General features: G+C 37.8%; 1 protein-coding gene across 3 annotated transcripts in view; it reads right to left on the reverse strand.

Annotated features, from left to right (window-relative positions):
- Positions 1 to 10175: 10175 nt before the first annotated feature.
- Positions 10176 to 18889, reverse strand: part of Ecpas (Ecm29 proteasome adaptor and scaffold) — a 103231-nt gene continuing 94517 nt past the window's right edge. For all 3 annotated transcript variants that reach the window (XM_070011525.1, XM_070011512.1, XM_070011515.1), the window contains 7 exons: positions 18609 to 18652; positions 18321 to 18513; positions 15765 to 15903; positions 14136 to 14241; positions 13785 to 13873; positions 11638 to 11709; positions 10176 to 10464 (listed from right to left, as the gene is read on the reverse strand). In XM_070011525.1, coding sequence (XP_069867626.1) covers positions 10325 to 10464; positions 11638 to 11709; positions 13785 to 13873; positions 14136 to 14241; positions 15765 to 15903; positions 18321 to 18513; positions 18609 to 18652 — 783 coding nt within the window. In that variant the 3' untranslated portion in view covers positions 10176 to 10324. The remainder of the gene's footprint in view (positions 10465 to 11637; positions 11710 to 13784; positions 13874 to 14135; positions 14242 to 15764; positions 15904 to 18320; positions 18514 to 18608; positions 18653 to 18889) is intronic.

Here is an 18889-nt window from a genome sequence, read left to right on the forward strand (position 1 = left end):
GATCATCTCCTTACATATCTCCTTAAATACAGTCATGCAGGTGGCCACCCAACCCTTCACAAATAGCTAGCAATGTAATAGTTCATGCTCAGCTTTCCTATTCTTGCTATTCTTTTCTTGTTTCCCAATTTCAATTTAATAATTTTTCTTCCCTATTCACCAGGCTAGACTAGATAGTGGGGGTGAAAATAGTAATGTTATGACAGTATCTTACTTTATGAAAGGTGCATAAAAATGTTTAAATAATTTCCATGATTTTACAGTGGGAACGAACATTCCCTTCTGGATGTCATGTTCACTGTTAATAAGTCCTTTGCTCTTTTGTTTTTCTGTGTAAGTCATTAGTCTCCAAGCAGCTTACACTGTAGGTCTGGACACCATGTGTAATACTGAACGGCACCTTAGTATTTAAGGAAATACTTGTCGGCATTATTTCCCTCTGCGATGATTGAATGTCCAGTTTGTGCTTTGCTCTCAAGTTCCATTTCCCCCCCTCCATCAATATAGTTGATCTTTATTTCTTAACAGATTATTTCTTACAGATTCTTCTGCATGGCTTTCTATTTAACAGTATACTGTTGTGAAAACAAAATTAATTCTATAGGTTTGCCTATTGTGGACATTTCATATAACTGAATCATAAACTGTCTTCTTTCATTTAACATCTATTATCAAGATCCATTCGTGTTTTCTCATTTCATTCTTACATTGCCAAATAATTGCCTGGATATGCCACTTTTAATTACTACCATTCAGCAGTTGATATTTTTACTATTTCAAATTTTTAGCTATTATAATGTTGCTATGAACATTCATACAGTGTATGTTTTTCTGTGGAGATGCATTTTCATTTCTCTTGGATACCTAGGAATAAAGTTTCTACATTATTAGGTCTATGTTTAAATATTTGAGGAACTACCATATTGGTCCAAAAGTAGCTGCACCATTTTACAATGAGGATTACAATCTCTCCACTTCCTACTAACACATTGTTATTAGTTACCCTAGTGTATTCAAAGTAAATTCTCATTTTGGGGGGTTTGCAACTATATAATTAGTATTGCCTTGCAGCACTTCCTTATATGCTTATTCATTATCTTCTTTGAATAAATAGATGCAGATCCAAATGCTTAGTCCATTTTAAAAACTGGGTAGACCTTTTTATGATTCCATTGTAAGAACACTTCATATATTGTGTGTATGTATATAGGTGTATATATTTGTATATATTATACACATACAAATCCACTGCCAGATTATCTGATTTGCAAATAATTTTCCCTGTGAGTTCTTTTTAATATCTTGACAGTATGCTTTGAAAATGCCAAAGCAGAAGATACCCTTAGAATTGCATGTCATATGGTTTTCCATTTGTGAAATTACTTTAGTTTCCAAAATTAAGGACGTTTATTGTCTTAATTCATTAATAAATCACTGAATGTCTCAACAAGATATCAGACATTTTGTTCGATGTACACATTTTTTTTTTGGTCGGTTGTGGGGCCTGAACTCTGGGTCTGGGCGCTGTCCCTCAGCTCTTCAGCTAAGGCTAGCGCTCTGCCACTTGAGCCACAGCACCACTTCTGGCTTTTTCTGCTTATGTGGTGCTGAGGAATGGAACCCAGGGCCTCATGCATGCAAGGCAAGCACTCTACCACTGAGCCACCTTCCCAGGCTCAAGATACACACTTTTTACTCAAAATATCCACAAATGTTATTCAATATATTTCAATGTACACATAAAATCTTATTAGCAATGGACATGCCTACAATCAACTTTTACATATTTTCAGTTTCTTAATTGAGCTTTGGTGTCATGTCTAAGAAGTGTTTGCTCAACTCTAAATTATAAAGATTACTTCATTTTTCTTCTAATATTTTTATGAGTTCTTATATTTAAATCTGATCCAGTTTGAGATTTTTGTACAGTGTGAAGGACTTCATTCATTCATTTGCAGGTTAATATCCAGTTGGACTATTTGTTGAACAGACTGCCCTCTCTGTTGAATGAATTTGATATCTTGCTGAAAATAAATCAACACAAGGATTTGGTTTTATTACTTTGTTTGATTTTTATGTCTATCCTTATGTCAAGTACTACATAAGACTTGGTTACCAGGGATCAACAGTAAATTTGGAAATGAAACACTATGAATAATCCAACTCTTCTTTTTCAGTGTTTTGACTAACCTGGGTCCCTTTCATCCCATATGAATTTTAGGATTATTTTGAATTTTAGGACTAGTCGGTTTCTGCAAGGCATCCAGGTAGAATTTTGATCTCTCTAGATTAATTTGGAGAATTGCCATCTTAACATTAAATATTTGATCCTGAACAATAATGTGTTTGCAGTTAGTTGTCTTCTGTAATTTAAGAAAGCGCAGATCTCCAAAACAAGTACTTTTCGTTTCATCATTTGTTCCTATTATTTTCAAATAAAGAATTATCTATTTCAAATAAAACTTTTCTTAATCTACAGGTTTCCCAGTGGCGCTTTATAGAAATAAAGTTGACATCTGTAAATTAATCTGGTACTCTCAACCTTGTTGAACTGATTTACTAGTCCTCTGTTTTTGTTTTTTAATTCCTTAGTGTTTTCTATACACAAAAGTGTTGCCTGGGAACATTTTAATTCTTTTCCAAACTGGATGCCCTGTATTTCATTTTCTTGACTAATCTCCCCAGTAGAGTGTTGGATAGATGCAGCAGGAGTAAACATCCTCATCTTTCCCCTGATCTGGGAGCCAACATTCCGCCTTTCTCCATTCTATACCACATAACCTCAATATACAGTATTATGACAAGCTGTCTATGTTGTTTTGTTGTAATGCTCATTATTGATAAAAAGCTCTTTCCTATTCCTAATGGCTGAATATTTTACATGGATTGCTGGATTCTGTCAAGTGTCTTGGGTTTATCTATTGAAATTACCATGTGACGTTCATCCTTTATTATTGGGGTATACTAGTTGTCATGTTAACTCAATCTTATATACTTCATGATTTCCAGTTATGATGAATCATACTTTTTTATGTATTACTCCCTTCAGCTTCTAGTATTTTGCTGACAATCTTGATGTCTATATCCATAAATTGCTCCGTAGTTTGTCTCCATCTTCTTTTTTCGGCCATGTTTGGTATCATGGTAACATTTGTCTCACTCAATGAGTAGTAGTTGTTGCTCTTCCTCCTCGTCCTCTTCTTCTTCTTTTTCCTCCTCCTCCTGTAGTTGTTGTTCCTCCGCTTCCTCCTCCTCCTCTTCTTCCTCCTTTCTCTTCTTTTTCTGGGGTGAATAACTGGCTTTTAAAATCAGCATATGGTTCTGGGCTTTTGTGGCTACTTGTTTGTTCATACTGTCTATTTTTTCTTGAGATTTGATCTTTTGTGTCTTCCCAGGAATTTGCTGATAAACCACAGATCATCCATCTTTTCTTTTAATAACCATGTAAAATGGTTAAAGTACTTAGCTTATAAATATTCAAGGTGTCTATTAACTTAAAACTGCTCACAAAACTAGCCTGCTAGAGATTTTTTTTCAGTCAGTCATGGGGCTTCAACTCTGGGCTTGGGCGCTGTCCCTCAGCTCTTCAGCTCAAGGCTAGCGCTCTACCACTTGAGCCACAGTGCCACTTACATGGAGAATATTTTCCAAGGCAGTAATTCTATTCTATGTGGTAAATACCTTGGCATTTTCAAAGTATTCGATGACTGCTCTAGGAGACATCAAACTTTTTCTCAAAGACCATTAAAAGAGAAGACAGTATTTCAGGCTTTGTGGACCTATGGTCTCTGTTACAATTATTCAACTTTGCATGAGTGCAGGCAGTTAAAACACAAACACATGACCAGGGTGCAAAAAGCAGCAGCAAGCTGACTTGGACCTTGGGTTATCAGTCTCTAGCCACTACTGTAAGATAGCTAGGTAAGTAATAAAATGATTTCATGTACACATAAATCAGTTAAAACCAGAATAGGCAAAAAAATAATAAATTTACTAATAAACTAATTCAAGGAGGAAATGATTCTAGGAAATATGTACACTGTCATATAGTCTATTAACTAAGATAGTGGGCCTCAATTTGCCATTTACCTTCACTCTTTTTATAACTGTTGACATGTAGGGAAAATAGAAAAAACTGTTTCATAGCTTTACATGCATTTTTAAAATATTTCATATCATTTAACTACTGTAACTCAGTGATATTTTTCTTTATTTAAAAGCAAGCACCATAACATTTAGGATTAAAATTAAGACCTAAAAGCATATCAAGAACAGTTTATAGTTGATATTTCTGTGCAATCCTTTTACAACCTTTTGCTAATGATGACTGCATATATGGTCATCACGAATCCATTTGTGTACCTAAATATTGAGAATAAATGATTAAAAGGCTACTTAAGAAATTAATGATTACCTTTTCTGCCACATTCCACTTAAGTAACAAAATACTTTAGCACTCTTAAATTCTTGTTTGTTAAGTCTACTTCCAACAATTCTTCAACAGAAGTAACTGAAAAAAGCTGAGTTCAAGAATGTGTACTACAGCCTTGTTTACCAAGGACAATTAGTGACCTCTCCATAATCACCAATAGATGATTGATATAGCCTTATGTGCATTCCAAAATCGCGAAAGAAACATTTCTTCTTAGCTCCCAGAAAGACAGATTTTGGAGAGCCAAAAAAACATGAAAGGCACATTGTGAGTTTCTTGACTGTATACAGGGCTTGGTTCTGAGGATGAGAAGTATAAACAATGGAAGGAACAGGACACTTGGTGCTCTCATGGAGAATCACTATCTTTCCCACCTAGGAAGACAGAAGAGGTGAGAGAGAATTTCTGGAGACAAAAGGGACAGGGAAGAGAAACCTGAGTTTCTGAAACTTAAGTCTCTAATTGACCTCTCCACCATCTATGCTCAGAGCAGATGGCAAACAGTTCAGCTCAGCTAAGAAAAACGAATAGAAAGAACTAGGTTCTGTCATCCACCAACAGTGTAAGAATTTGTAATCTGAGTCTAACCACATTAATTGCCTGTCAAAAGTAATTCTGCAGAAACAGTCTACAGTCTCCACAACCTTACATTCTCAAGCTCCAGGATATAACCCCAAATGCTGCAACAGTGAGGTTAGGAGAAGGCGATCCACAATGATCTGACTCAAAATGACCCAGTTGTGTAAATGCAGACATTTTAATGAAATACAGTCATTGTAGCTAGGTCTGTTTTCCAAAATGTTAAATGGAGTGGCAAAATACATATATTTAAAAGGTTAATGTTAAAACTGAAAATTTTTAAAATCTGAAAGAAAAGTTCACTGAGTGGGCTTTAATATTAGAATGGCCATGAGAAAGTTAGTGAACTTAAAAGGTGGATTTTTAATTCAGTAACCAAGAACTGAAGAAAAACAAATGATCTAACATTTGTTTAAGTGAAGGTCCAAAGAGGAAGGGGTGTATAGTATAGGAAAAAGCCTACTTGAGTAAACAGACTTCCCAGAAATGTCAAATGCATAAAATGCTTTTAAAGGTAAAAAATCTCAGTAATTCTTGAACAAGATTAAAATAAAGCACACTGAAGTACATCACAGTCTGAATGCTAAAAATCCAATCTAAAGAAAATCATGAAAACAAACAGTAAAGTTACACACCACTTCCAAAGAAATAAAAAATTATTATGTTGGAAGGCTAGCAACAATATGGAAATAAATCCTTCTTTAAACTTGGAAAGGGTGACATTGTCTAAAAAGAAATACTCATTATCTAGCTTATGTAACCATAACTCCTCTGTACATCAACTTTATAATAACAATAAAAAAATAAAAGAAAAATTACTTTAATTAGCCAGTCAGTGGCTCATGACTGTAATCCTAGCTATTTCCAGAAACTGAGATCTTAGAATCGAAGTTCAAAGTTAGCCCAGGCAGAAAGAAATGGAGTGTCATCTCCAGTTAGCCAGCTAGAACTGGAGGTGTGGCTCAAGGGGAAGAGCAGAGAAAAAGGTTCAGCAAGAGTGTGAAGCCCTCAGTTCAAGCCACAGTAATTAAATAAAGGAAAGTTCAGAAAAGATTCTTGTATTTGAAAACTGTTCTGGAATCAAAGGTAGCATAACAGAATTAGATACTTAAACTACTATTAGCCAAACTTGCTTTTATACTTTTCAAAAGTACTTTATAAAACTGTGTTACAATAGCGGTAACTTTACATTCTCCTTTACTATTTCGGGGGCAGGGCCAGTACTGGGGTTTGAACTCAGGGTCTCACACTTGCTTACACAGGTGCTCTAACATGGAGCCAGCCTCCTTCACATTTTTTTTCCCAATGGTTTTATGAGTACAACTTAAGTGTATAAGAAACATATTTTTTTTTTGGAAGAGAGGAGAGCAGTACTGGGGTTTCAACCATGGCCTTGTGCTGGCTAGATAGAACTCTATCACTTAAGCCACACCCTAGCCAGCCCTGAAACATACCATTTTCAAAGTAAAGAAATGCTTTAAATTTTCCATAAATATCACTGTCTGGAAAACTGGTCATCATTGTCCCAATCAATCAACTTGAAACCTTCATGGGAAGAGTAAGAAAATCATCCCAGGAAGGTGCTCCCAGGAGGCGTTTAGCTGTCTCCACATGTGACCTGGATGCCCACCTCAGACCTGTTCAGCTTACTGCCTGTATAGCCATGCAGCTTAATCTTAGTCAAAACGAGAACTTCTATTGTTTCCATATACTCACAGGAAATTGCTCCTAACAGAAAATCATCTTTCAATCACAACTTTTCTTGAGGTGTCTGGCTGTAGTTAAAGATGTCTCACCACTTCTGTTTCACCTTGAAACTCCCAGACACTTAAGCTAGCAAATTCTACTCACTAGAGTTAGCTCAGAAAAGGCATGCAATAAGGACTTTTTTCTTTCTTTCCTTATAACTAGTCAGTTGAACTATTTTCCTAGAGAAGTGGTAAAAATAATAAAATTATTGCATCACTTCAAAAAAACAGGCCATCCAGCTTTTATTGACTATTTAATATCTTCTTGGATATGGGAGTGGAGACTTCTTTTAAAATTAAGTCTTATCACTAGCTAAGTACATATTCTGCAAAGACATCACATATAAAATACAAAAATCAGTTCCATGTATCCATTTAACAACAGTGTACATTACAGCAAGTATCACCATCAGAGTAACTCCCTGAATTTAATAAGCAGCATGAATATATTGTGACAGCAGCAGATAGCAATGTCCCTCAGAGGGCAGTGTTCACAAAGAGCAACTAGAACAGAAAAACAAGGTCATATGTTTGTTTCTTCTCTTGTTCTTGTTAGTAAGTACATAAGTAAAAGATACAAGGGCAAAGCAGGGGGACTGGGTAGCACTCTTATGCAGATAAGACTGTGTTATAGGTAGATCTTGGATCTGCAAATTGGAAGCAAATATTCATTAAAACAGCTGTTCTTTAACACCAAAATAGAGCTATATGCCATTTCCATGATTATTTCCAAATCTTCTCACTTTAGGCATCTTCTTTTCATCTATCAATACATGTGTGTAGATCACTAAGTACACTAATGCCAGGAATAAGAAGTTCAGCAACAGACTTTACAAAACCAGTCGTCTGTGGGACAAGCAGCACTAACGCATCTGCAAGAAGAGAAGCATCAAAGTATCAAGTAACTCTAAAATAAATGTGTGCACACCAAATAGAACTTAGCATTATTATCTACGTAAATAAAGACTTGGCTGGTCAAGTTAGTATACAAATGAGAAATGGCCTTCAGAAGTGAAAAGAAATGTAACTCAACTGCTGTAAGCACTAAGGTTCTGGCATCTTAGCACCGCTCTTAGCACCAAGGGAAACCCCGAGTATTAAATAAAATGGGGGAAAAGCACAAAAATTGACAAGGTTTTAATCCTTGCCCATACACCTTACTTTCTCAAGTATTTGTCCCGTTTGGCATTCCTGTCCCTCCGCTCCTCCATACTACCCCTCCTTCCCCTCCCCCCACCAAAAAAGAAGAAGAAAGTATCCTAGGTACTGAGGTACTGAATGTGAAAGTCTGCCCCTAGTGGTGGCAAATACTGATCTGAAAAACACCAAGACCTGAGAGGCCACAGACTTCTGAGGAACAGCCAAAGCTGGTTCCCATTCCCCTCACCCCTGCCCCCAACCCAAGCAAAAACCATTCTCAAATGCAAGTCCATGATAGGTTCCTTAAAAGTCACAATGCTAGCAAAGCTCACGATCATTTTTCAGTATCAGCAAGGATGATGTTGGTAAGAAACACTGAACTTCTTATGTGGAAACCCTTCTCCCAATCAGAAGCAACCCAGAGTAAATCCAGGCAAGTTCAGTTACTACCTACAGCAGCGCTTTTTCCAACTGTGAGTAGTTACGCAGTTGTGAGTTAGAAACTGAATTTAGTGGATCTAAGAAACAGACAGAAGAGAAATAGACACTGACATAAAAGTGTATCACACATACACCAACTATGTATTATTTCACAAAACATTTTAACGATTTTATATTTATAGACACACATACACATGCACACGCACATGCTACCTCATGATGTAAAAATTTTGATTTTATTATGTGTCATAGTGAAAAACCTTAAAATACATTGATCAAAGGAGACTACTAAAACTAAAAAATATAGACTTTCCACCAAAAAATAATGAACATGGAGATGCCTGGTGTTCATTTAAATAAGCAGAGTACTGAATATGTCAGTCTTGTGCTTAGGAATAGAAGGCAAGGGCTGGGAAGGTGGCTCAGTGGTAGAGCGCTTGCCTTGCAATGCATGAGGCCCTGTTTCGATTCCCCAGCACCACATAAGCAAAAAGAAAAAAGCTGGAAGTGGCGCTGTGGCTCAAGTGGTAGAGCGCTAGCCTTGAGCTGAAGAGCTGAGGGACAGCGCCCAGGCCCAGAGTTCAGGCCCCACAACTAGACCCCCCAAAAAAAGGAATAGAAGGCAAGCTAGAGAGTTCTCAGCTTGCCATAAACACTTAGGTTTGAACACTTACAGGCAGGTGCCAGCAGAAGGAAAGGAAAAATTAAAGCCAAAGAACCTGGCTGCAATTATTTACTTGGAGTAGTATCATGTTAGCTTTAAAAAGGGAAAAAAAGTAATTCTCCAGTCACTTTCTTTTTACCTTTTAAATTCATATGGTTAGCAGAAAAATGACAGAAAATTTTAAGTTGTCCTTACAGTTTTGAGATTACAAATAGTCTAAATCAAGGCAGTCTGCTATTTTGTTTTGAGAGGTTTGTTTTTGCAAAATACATAACCACAGACACAGACAGAAAGAACAATCTTGTCCCAATCTATTTTCATGTGCCTTCAAAAGGATTTCAATAACAATTAGAGACAGAGTTATTATCTCAACCCGTAAAGGTGCTAAACAATCTAGAACTTAACTATTTAAACACATAAAAAGACCAGCTTCTGGCTTTGAAGGGCCCAGTAGATGAGTCAGGTCAGTTCTGGCCCAACGACTATTGTACATCATCCTAGATACACTTCATGCTGGGAATTTCTAGGGCAAGTCAGATTGAACACCAATTTGGCAACAGGCTACCCAGGAAAGTACACTAGGAAGGACATTAATACCTGGTTCTGTCCTTAGCACAAACCGCAAAAAGGAAACTGGGTCATCTCCATGCTTATTTCTTCATTAAACTATGTGCTATAGAGGGTCCCTTCCTAAAATAACTTCAGCTTGGATCCAGGCCTAAGACTGTTATCCAAATGCCCTGTGATTTTGCGGGTATTTGGTTTTGTTTTTTTGTTTTTGATTTTTTTTGGCCGGTTCTGGGGCTTGAAACTCAGGGCCAGGGCACTGTCCCTGAGCCTCTCTGTATGCAAAGCTAGTGCTCTACCACTTGAGCTACAACACCACTTCTGACTTTTTTTGAGTAGTTTATTGGAGCTAAGAGTCTCATGAGGACTTTTCTGCCCAGGTTGTCTTCAAAAAGCAATACTCAGAACAGCAATCCTCCGATCTCAGCCTCCTGAGTAGCTAGGATTACAGGCATGCACCACCGGCACCTGGCTTATTAATTCCTTTTAACTGCCACTATTGACAGTCTCGTTTATGACCACAGCTCAAACACCCCAGGATCTACTAAGCTCACTTAGTCCACATACTTATAAAACGTTGATTAAAATAAAGCTAGTAAAGAGCAAAATTTAAGGCTTTTTATTGTTATTATTTCAGCCAAGGAATGATGCATGCTACAGATTAATCTTTACTTTTCCCCACTTGGTTTTTTTAAAGAACACCATTTCAACCCCCAGGGACCATAGCATTTGTTTAAGTCTTCCCATTCCCCTTTACTCCAGATTTTCAAGTGTTTTCTTCAGAAACGATGCTTTTTCCTGCAGCTCAGGTCTGCTGTCTGTGTTCATAGTAGCTAAAGACTCAATCAGGAGCACCCTGCATTCAGATGTCAAACTGTCCCACTGTTTAGATTCTGAGGAAAACCAAAACAAACAAAAAATTCTTAGAACAAACAAGAACAAAAATACTACTTTTCCTCCACATATCCTAACCCCCCCAACCATAAAGTAACCCCTTGATTAACAGACCTATACAGTAATCACGTATTCAATAAGTATTTCATTACCATCAATAATTTAAGGACGTATCAGAGCAAGGCACATACCAACAAAAGTCATTTTAACAACAAACAACAAAAAGTCACTTACTAAATATATTCAGCTAAAATGATTCGATTACTTAAAATAAATAATTCTTTACCAAATTTTTTCAAAGAAAGCTTGTAAGAGCTATATGCCACCTGAAAATTTTAGAAACTTATTTACAAGGATCTGTCATTTTCTAGGGGTGTGGCTTCCAGCAAGTTAGTTAATCATAAGCCTAATTTTCCTCATCTAGAATATTTAGTACATATTAATACATACTAGGAAAAATGAGAAGTCAGTAATAAGTTAACTAAGTGCCAGTTCTTTTAATTCCAAGGGGAAAGGGATTATGTGAACCTAAAGGCATGCTTTATAGAGACCTAGAGGAGATGTTGTAATTGCTAAGGGAAGGTTGTAGAGAAAAATGTTCTCTCCTCTGCATTCTTAATCAATAGGTTAAAATAATTTTTTAGAAAGAAGACTAGAGATACAGCCTTTATTTTTCAAACCAGTGACAAATACACATTAATAGGTTTATCACTGAAACAACAAACTTTTATAAGAAATTTACTTCTCTAGATAAGGTTTAAACAAAAAAGAAAAAGAAGAAATGAAGTGTATGAAAAAGAAACAAAAATTAGCTACAATCAAATTTGATGTCTCCAGTAACTGTTAAAAATAACTCCTCATCCTCTACCCAGAGTGTCATTATGTTTATTTATATGATGCATACATGAGCTCTACTATACACTGCCAATCACTTTCTGTAACTGACCAAGATTAAATCAGAATTCATAATAGAAACAAAAACTTTGTTACTTTGAAATTACCATAGCTTATTAATTCTTTACAATTAGCTTTATATATCCTACTTGCATGTGCATATACATATATATATATATATATATTTAATTTGTATGTTAAAGAGAAAAAACAAAAGCAGAAAATGAATTTCTAAAATAGGTTTCATGATCTTCTAATCTGAACTATCAGGAACTCACCTTTAAGTTTTTTAAGCAGTAATTCTATCACAGACAAAGCTTCTGTTCTCACAGATGAGTAGGTCTTATTTTCTAAAAAGGAAACTCACACACTTACATGTATGCCTTAAAGATAGAAGTTCCAAGATTAAATCATTACTGAAAGAAAAGATGTTAAGAAATTATAACTCCATGGAAGGAACATTTGAATTTTGTTTTCTAAAGTAAGCTTTCACTTACTAATTATCATCAAATATTTGAAATGTGTAACTTGCCCACATTCCCTACTTTGAAGGGCTATGTGGACCTCAGCCAAGCTTACCAATCACTACAAGAAATGATAATATTGAAAGCACCAATTTTAGATACGAGAGACCAAAAGACACTGTCTCAAACACATTATTATCTTCCCATTACATTCCCATCTTTAGGTTTGTATGCTACTTCTTCATTTTACCAAAGAACATTATACCACTCAGTGTTTGGCGCAACACAGCGGCACCTGGACTCCTTCAGTGCCACATTTGTTAGTTACCAGCTCTTTATTTATTAAAAGCACGCTACCTCCAAGAATCACAACTTAACCATGCTTTTTTGATATCTACTCTTTGGCATAGCATCAAGCTTATAGTGAAACTGTCTACCAAGAAAACTAGCATGTAACTAAGTCCACAGCAGGGAAGAAAGCGCTCCAAAGAATGATGATGACCTGCCAAAGAATAGGAGACTCAGCTTGAAGGGGTTTCCACTTGCATACCTGGGATAATTTCAGTAACAAATTAGAAAAATAAGGACGTGGGGATGGCTCAAATGGTAGAGTACCTGCCTAGAGAGTATAGTCTCTTGAGTTCAAATTCTAGTACAAAAAGGGGGAAAGAAGAGGAGGCTTAAGGAAAGACCAGATCATCACTAGGGGGAACAGAAAGAATCCATGAATCAAAGCTGCCTGAAAAAGAGAAGAGAAGAATCTTGCTTACACAGAACACCAATAACTAAATACTATGTAAAAATTGCTAACAGAGAATCACCAATGTATGCTAAGTCTAGAAAAGAGGTTCTGGAGAAGTATATGTGCCTGCTCTGTTAGTGTCTTCTCACAGACTGCTTACTCAATGAAGATTTAAGAGATTATTTGAATGGTCTTAAGAACAGGTTCCCACAGGGGTGCATACTAGATGTAAGGTGAAAAAAAAAATACAGTAAATTGAAGTACCCTGACCAAATCAAGACAAATGGACTCTGTGTGAACCTCGGTATGAGGAAAAACACATCACCTATGTAATAGCCCAAGTGGGATTCATAAATTGATTTAATCATGAAGAAATGTCAATTGAAACATATTCAGCTTTCTAAAGAGGGAAACAAGGATAACTTATTCTTCAAAATCACCCATGTTATAAGAAAAAGAAAAGTTAAAGAAGTGTTCCAGATTATGGGAGACTAAATTAAAGGAGACTACTCAGCAAATAATTCTGGACTGCATTCCTTTTGTTTGTTTTGTTGTGCTGGCCCTGGGGCTTGACTTCAGGGAGGGACTGGGCGCTGACCCTGATCTTTTGTGTTCAAGGCTAGTACTCTACTACTTTGAGCCACCGTGTCATTTCCAGCTTTTTGGTAGTTAATTGGACATAAGAGTCTCATGAACTTTCCTGCTAGGATGGCTTTGGACCAACATCCTCAAATTTCTACCTGCTGAATGGCTAGAATTACGGGTGTGAGCCACTGATGTCAGGCTCCAAATGAAAAATAGTTGTTATAAAAGTCTAACCTAGGTGTTAAGAAAAAAATCCCACAATTTCAAATTAAAATTTTCCATTTTGGAAAGGCATCAAAATATATGAGTACATGTAGGACACTTCACTAGATGTTCTAGAAATTTAGTTTCTAGGACAAAGTAGAGAATACCTGAAGCTCAGTAACTCAGCTTTAAAATTAGGACCTGTTAAGCATTGGCACACATCTATAATCCCAGATGAGGCAGGAGGACCATGAGTTTGCACCTGGCTCAGGTAACAAAGAGACACCCTTTCTCAAAGAAAAGGAAACTGGAAATGTGGTTCAGTGGCATAGAAACTACCTAGCATGTGTAAGGCGCTGGGTTCAAATCCCCAGCATGGAAATAAACATTTATCATTCACACCTCACCAATTTCAGGCTAGTAGACTCACCTAAAGAATATGTGATTGATTTACAAGTTTCAAGGAGAATTTCAGTCAAAGCCTCAGGATCTGCGTGTTCTTCTTCTAAAAGCATTAACCTATACAAATCAAAAACAAACTATAAATGCTTCTCACTTAATACTACTATTTAGAAACATTTTGGGGACAATGTCTATTCATGGGTATATTTTTGGTTTTTTTTTAAACCCACGTGTATCATTATTATGCCACTTTAGCGACTAGTTTAAAAGTATGTAAGAATTCTATTGATTATATATAGTATGCTAGTGGGAAGTTACAAAAAGGGGAACAAACTTTTTAAAAAGCAAAAACAAAAAACTGAACCATGACTCAAATTACCCCTGAAAAAAGGCGTTCATTGACTGTAGGACACCTAGCTGCACTTTCCAAGTGCTGAGTCTCAGCCGTTCGCACATCAGCTTGCACAGCTCCTGACGATAACAACCTGGGGAAAAAAACAAACAAACCAAGTAGGCCAGAGAAGGAAAAGTATGTACAGAGGAGTAACAAGGAATAAAGGAGGAACAGACATAAGAACACAGAAGGGGAGAGGAGCAATGGGAGAGGGGGAGAGGCAGAGGGGACAGAACAAGGAGGGGGGAGAAGGAGAATAGGGAAGACAGAAGAGAGGGGGAGGGGAAGAGGAGAGGGAGAAGGGTGAAGAGAAGGGAGAGAAGAGGGAAAAGGTGGACAATACTTTTCATTAAAGACATAAATTTTCCCTCAAACTTTTAGCATGACTTACTTCATAACCAAACTGCAAACAGAACCGCACAAATGTTCATTTAACAGTTCATAATTGTTTGCTTTCAATGCATTTTATCCTTCATGAACTTAAAACTTAACCACACTCCCCCACTTTTCTTCAAAACTCCATGACCCGTGTGCCAAAGACATCTGGTTAGGCCAACAGTAAGCTCTCAAAGAGGCAGCAGTCCTTTACCCTAAACTCCCTGTGCCACCTACAAATATTAGTGCTGTATAATTGATATTATTTTAATTGATAAATCAGGAGTCTAAAACTCAACAGTTTGGGGAGGAAGGGGGGAGTCAGTCGTGGGGCTTGAACTCTGGGCCCAGGCCCTGTCCCTCAGCTCTTCAGCTCAAGGGTAGCTCTCTATCACTTGAGCCACAGCGCTACTTCCAGTTTTCTGGTTGTTTACTGGAGATCAGAGTCTCACGGACTTTCCTGCCCAGCATGGCTTTGAACCACGATCCTCAGATCTCAACCTCCTGAGTAACTAGGACTATAGGCATGAATCACTTAAAAAAATGTATGGGGCTGGGAAGGTGGCTCAATGGTAGAGCGCTTGCTTTGCATGTATGAGGCCCTGGGTTCGATTCCTCGGCACCACATAAGCAAAAAGAAAAAAGCCGGAAGTGGTGCTGTGACTCAAGTGGTAGAGCGCGCTGAGGGACAGCGTCCAGGCCCAGAGTTCAGGCCCCACGACTGAACCAAAAAAAATGTATGAATTTTCACAAGTAGTTAAGATCGTAAATATTATTTTTGTAGTCAAACTATCTGTAGAATCATGGTTGTTGTCTCCAAATTTCTACACTGATGTGCTAAACCCTATTCTGCAGAATGTAACTACATAAGAAGATACAGTCTTTAAAGAGGGCCCTAATCCAATAATATGAGTGACCTTATAACAGATACAACAGACCTTATGACACAGAGGCATAAGGGGACAACTCTCACAAGACACCAACTCTGCTGATAGCTTGGACTTCTACCCTCCACAGCTGTGAGAAAATAAATTTCTGCTGTTCAAGCTGTCAAGTACTTTCTTATGGTAACCCTAGCAAAATAATATAATGATCTGTGAGATTATCTGCTAATGTAGAAGGAAAATTTATATTTGATAATTCTATTACTCAATAATAATCATAGGCCATACAGAAAATCTGTTCTCAGTAAGTGATTCTGGTTATATTACTTCTTCAGATGCAGGTTGTAGCACTTACGCTGAGTCTCCACATTCCTGGGCCAGGCTTTGCCTAGGCTCTCAAAGGCACCCAACAAAGACTCTAGCTGCAGCTCTCTTTCCTTCTCATTTTCATCTTCAGTTTTGGTTGTCCGAACTCCCATGCTTTCAAGTGAGTTCTAAGACACCATCAAAGAGAAAACAAAGCCAAAGTTAAAATTTTCTTCTTCAAAACCACAAGTTTCTTTTTAAAATAATGAGGATCTCAAAACTGGAGATGTTGAACAAGAAATTAAATGCTAAATTCTGTATCATGAGTTTTCTTATTTGTTATAAAAAAATCTTTTAATAGGAATATGTATCTCTAACAAATCTAGGAAATGTTTATCAGTAAACTCGAGTGGAAAAAAAAATACTGCATATGCAGTATTAGATTTAAATAATTAAAGAAACACTGTAATGATCCAAACTCATTCTTGATAAACTGGGAAAGAGACCGGAAGTAATCAGCCAGCTACTTGGTGTTAAAACCCACTTAAAATAGGTCTCCCATATTTGTATACTATCATTATGCATATTTAAGTATTTTAAGAAGTTGTACAAAGGAACTGCCATTTAAAAAAGCAGTTTATGAATATAATGCATCTTGATCAATATCACCCATTTCAACATTCTCACTCATATCTCCCAACCCACTCCTTCCTTTACTTTTCCTAATTTTGTAGGCTATACATTGAATTCTTTTTTTTTTTTTTTTTTTTGGTCCGGTCATGGGGCCTGAACTCTGGGCCTGGGCGCTGTCGCTCAGCTCTTCAGCTCAAGGCTAGTGCTCTACCACTTGAGCCACAGCCCCACTTCCGGCTCTTTTCTTTTTGCTTATGTGGTGCCGAGGAATCGAACCCAGGGCCTCAGGCATGCAAGGCAAGCGCTCTACCACTAAGCCACCTTCCCAGCCCATACATTGAATTCTTGACTGCATTCTCCCCTCATTGTCTTCATTTGTCTCATTACTGAAAGAAAACAACTGCAAAATAGCAACACAAAAAAATAGTACTATTGAAAATATTTCATGTCCCGCAAATAAATAGGTAAGCTGCACCTTACCCTTTAAAAAGACTGTGCCCAGTCTTTTAAAAGTGAGTACTTCAAACCAAGCACTAGTGGCTCATGCCTGTAACCCTAGCTACTCCATAGGCTGAGATCTGAGGATCATGGTTCAAAGCCAGCCTGGACAGGAAAGTCTGTGAGAATCTTATCACCAATTAACCACTAAAAGGCTGGATGTGGAGCTGTGGCACAAAATGGTAGAGAACTAAGGCTCAGCAATACTGCCTGATCCAGCACCAAAAATAAATTTTTTTTTCAAATAAAATTAAAGGTTATGCCAAGTGCCAGTGGTTCATGCCTATAACCCTAGCTACTCAGGAGGCTGAGATTTGACGATTGAATTTTGAAGGCAGCCTGGGCAGGAAAGTCCATGAGATCTCCAATTAAGTACCACAAAATCTGGAAGTGGAGCTGTGGTTCAAGTGGTAGAGCAAAAGAGGTCAGGGATAGCACCGAGGCCGAGTTCAAGCCTCAGAACCAACACACACAAGAAAGCAAGAAAGCAAGAAAGCAAGAAAGCAAGGAAGCAAGGAAGCAAGGAAGCAAGGAGAGAGAAGGGAGAGGAAAGGAAAGGAAAGGGACGGGACGGGGACGGGGACGGGGACGGGGACGGGGACGGGGACGGGGAAAGGGAAAGGGAAGGGAAGGAAAGGAAAGGAAAGGAAAGGAAAGGAAAGGGGAAAGGAAAGGAAAGGAAAGGAAAGGAAAGGAAAGGAAAGGAAAGGAAAGGAAAGGAAAGGAAAGGAAAGGAAAGGAAAGGAAAGGAAAGGAAAGGAAAGGAAAGGAAAGGGAAGGAAAGGGAAAGGAAAGGGAAAGGAAAGGGAAAGGAAAGGGAAAGGAAAGGGAAAGGAAAGGGAAAGGAAAGGGAAAGGAAAGGGAAAGGAAAGCGAAAGGAAAGGGAAAGGAAAGGGAAAGGAAAGGGAAAGGAAAGGGAAAGGAAAGGGAAAGGAAAGGGAAAGGAAAGGGAAAGGAAAGGGAAAGGAAAGGGCAAGGAAAGGGAAAGGAAAGGGAAAGGAAAGGGAAAGGAAAGGGAAAGGAAAGGGAAAGGAAAGGGAAAGGAAAGGGAAAGGAAAGGAAAGGAAAGGAAAGGAAAGGGGAAGGGGAAGGGGAAGGGGAAGGGGAAGGGGAAGGGGAAGGGGAAGGGGAAGGGGAAGGGGAAGGGGAAGGGGAAGGGGAAGGGGAAGGGGAAGGGGAAGGGGAAGGGGAAGGGAAAGGGAAGGAAAGGAAAGGAACTGGATGATGGGTAAGGAATAGGAGTGGCCAAACTGGGGACTATAATTAACCAGAATCCATGAAGGTTGTGAGGGTCTCAACTATTATATGGAAGACAAACTTCTATCTTGTATGAGGCCAACATATTTTTTGAGGTTTTCTGATACTTACAGCTAAATTAATCCTAGTAAGAAACATGCACTTGGAAGCCAGGAAAATCTTTTAAAAAGTTTTAAGGATAAGCCAGACTTGATAAAGAAACATAGATGGCCATTACCTTCTTGATGAGAGGTATGACAATGTCAGAAAACTCCTGGAATCTGTCCTCTTTGGTGGCCTTTAAAATATCAGCTGCACAACTGATTGCTACAATCTTGTATTTGAGGTTCTCTTTGCAACATTCCTTCAAAACAGCTTGAAGAATTTCATTTATGCTGGGTTGACTGGGCACAGACTTTTCCAGCTCTGCACTACAGGATCCACACAAAAGCATCAGACCAGTTAATAAAGGCTGCCGCTTAAGCTTCAGTTTAAGAAATGGCATCTTCTTTCAAAGAACATTTACCTGCAAGCTGTCACCACACAGGCAATGGCTTTCAATAGTTCTTCCTGAAGGGTTGAAAGATGAGGGAATACTATTAAGCCCATACTTGTCATATTCTCCTTCTATGACTCTAATGACTTTAATATTCTTGGGAATATTAAATTGTGGCAACAAACATTATGATAAGATGCATTTTATCATTAATGTGCTTTACTGTTAGAGGCACATACACCAAAATTTATTCTGGTTCATGAATTACAGTCACCTCTATTATATAAAAGATTGAGAACTGCTCTGACCAA

This window comes from Dipodomys merriami, unplaced genomic scaffold, assembly GCF_024711535.1.
Source record: "Dipodomys merriami isolate MVZ:Mamm:240054 unplaced genomic scaffold, mDipMer1.0.p SCAF_11, whole genome shotgun sequence".
Lineage (NCBI taxonomy): Eukaryota > Metazoa > Chordata > Mammalia > Rodentia > Heteromyidae > Dipodomys > Dipodomys merriami.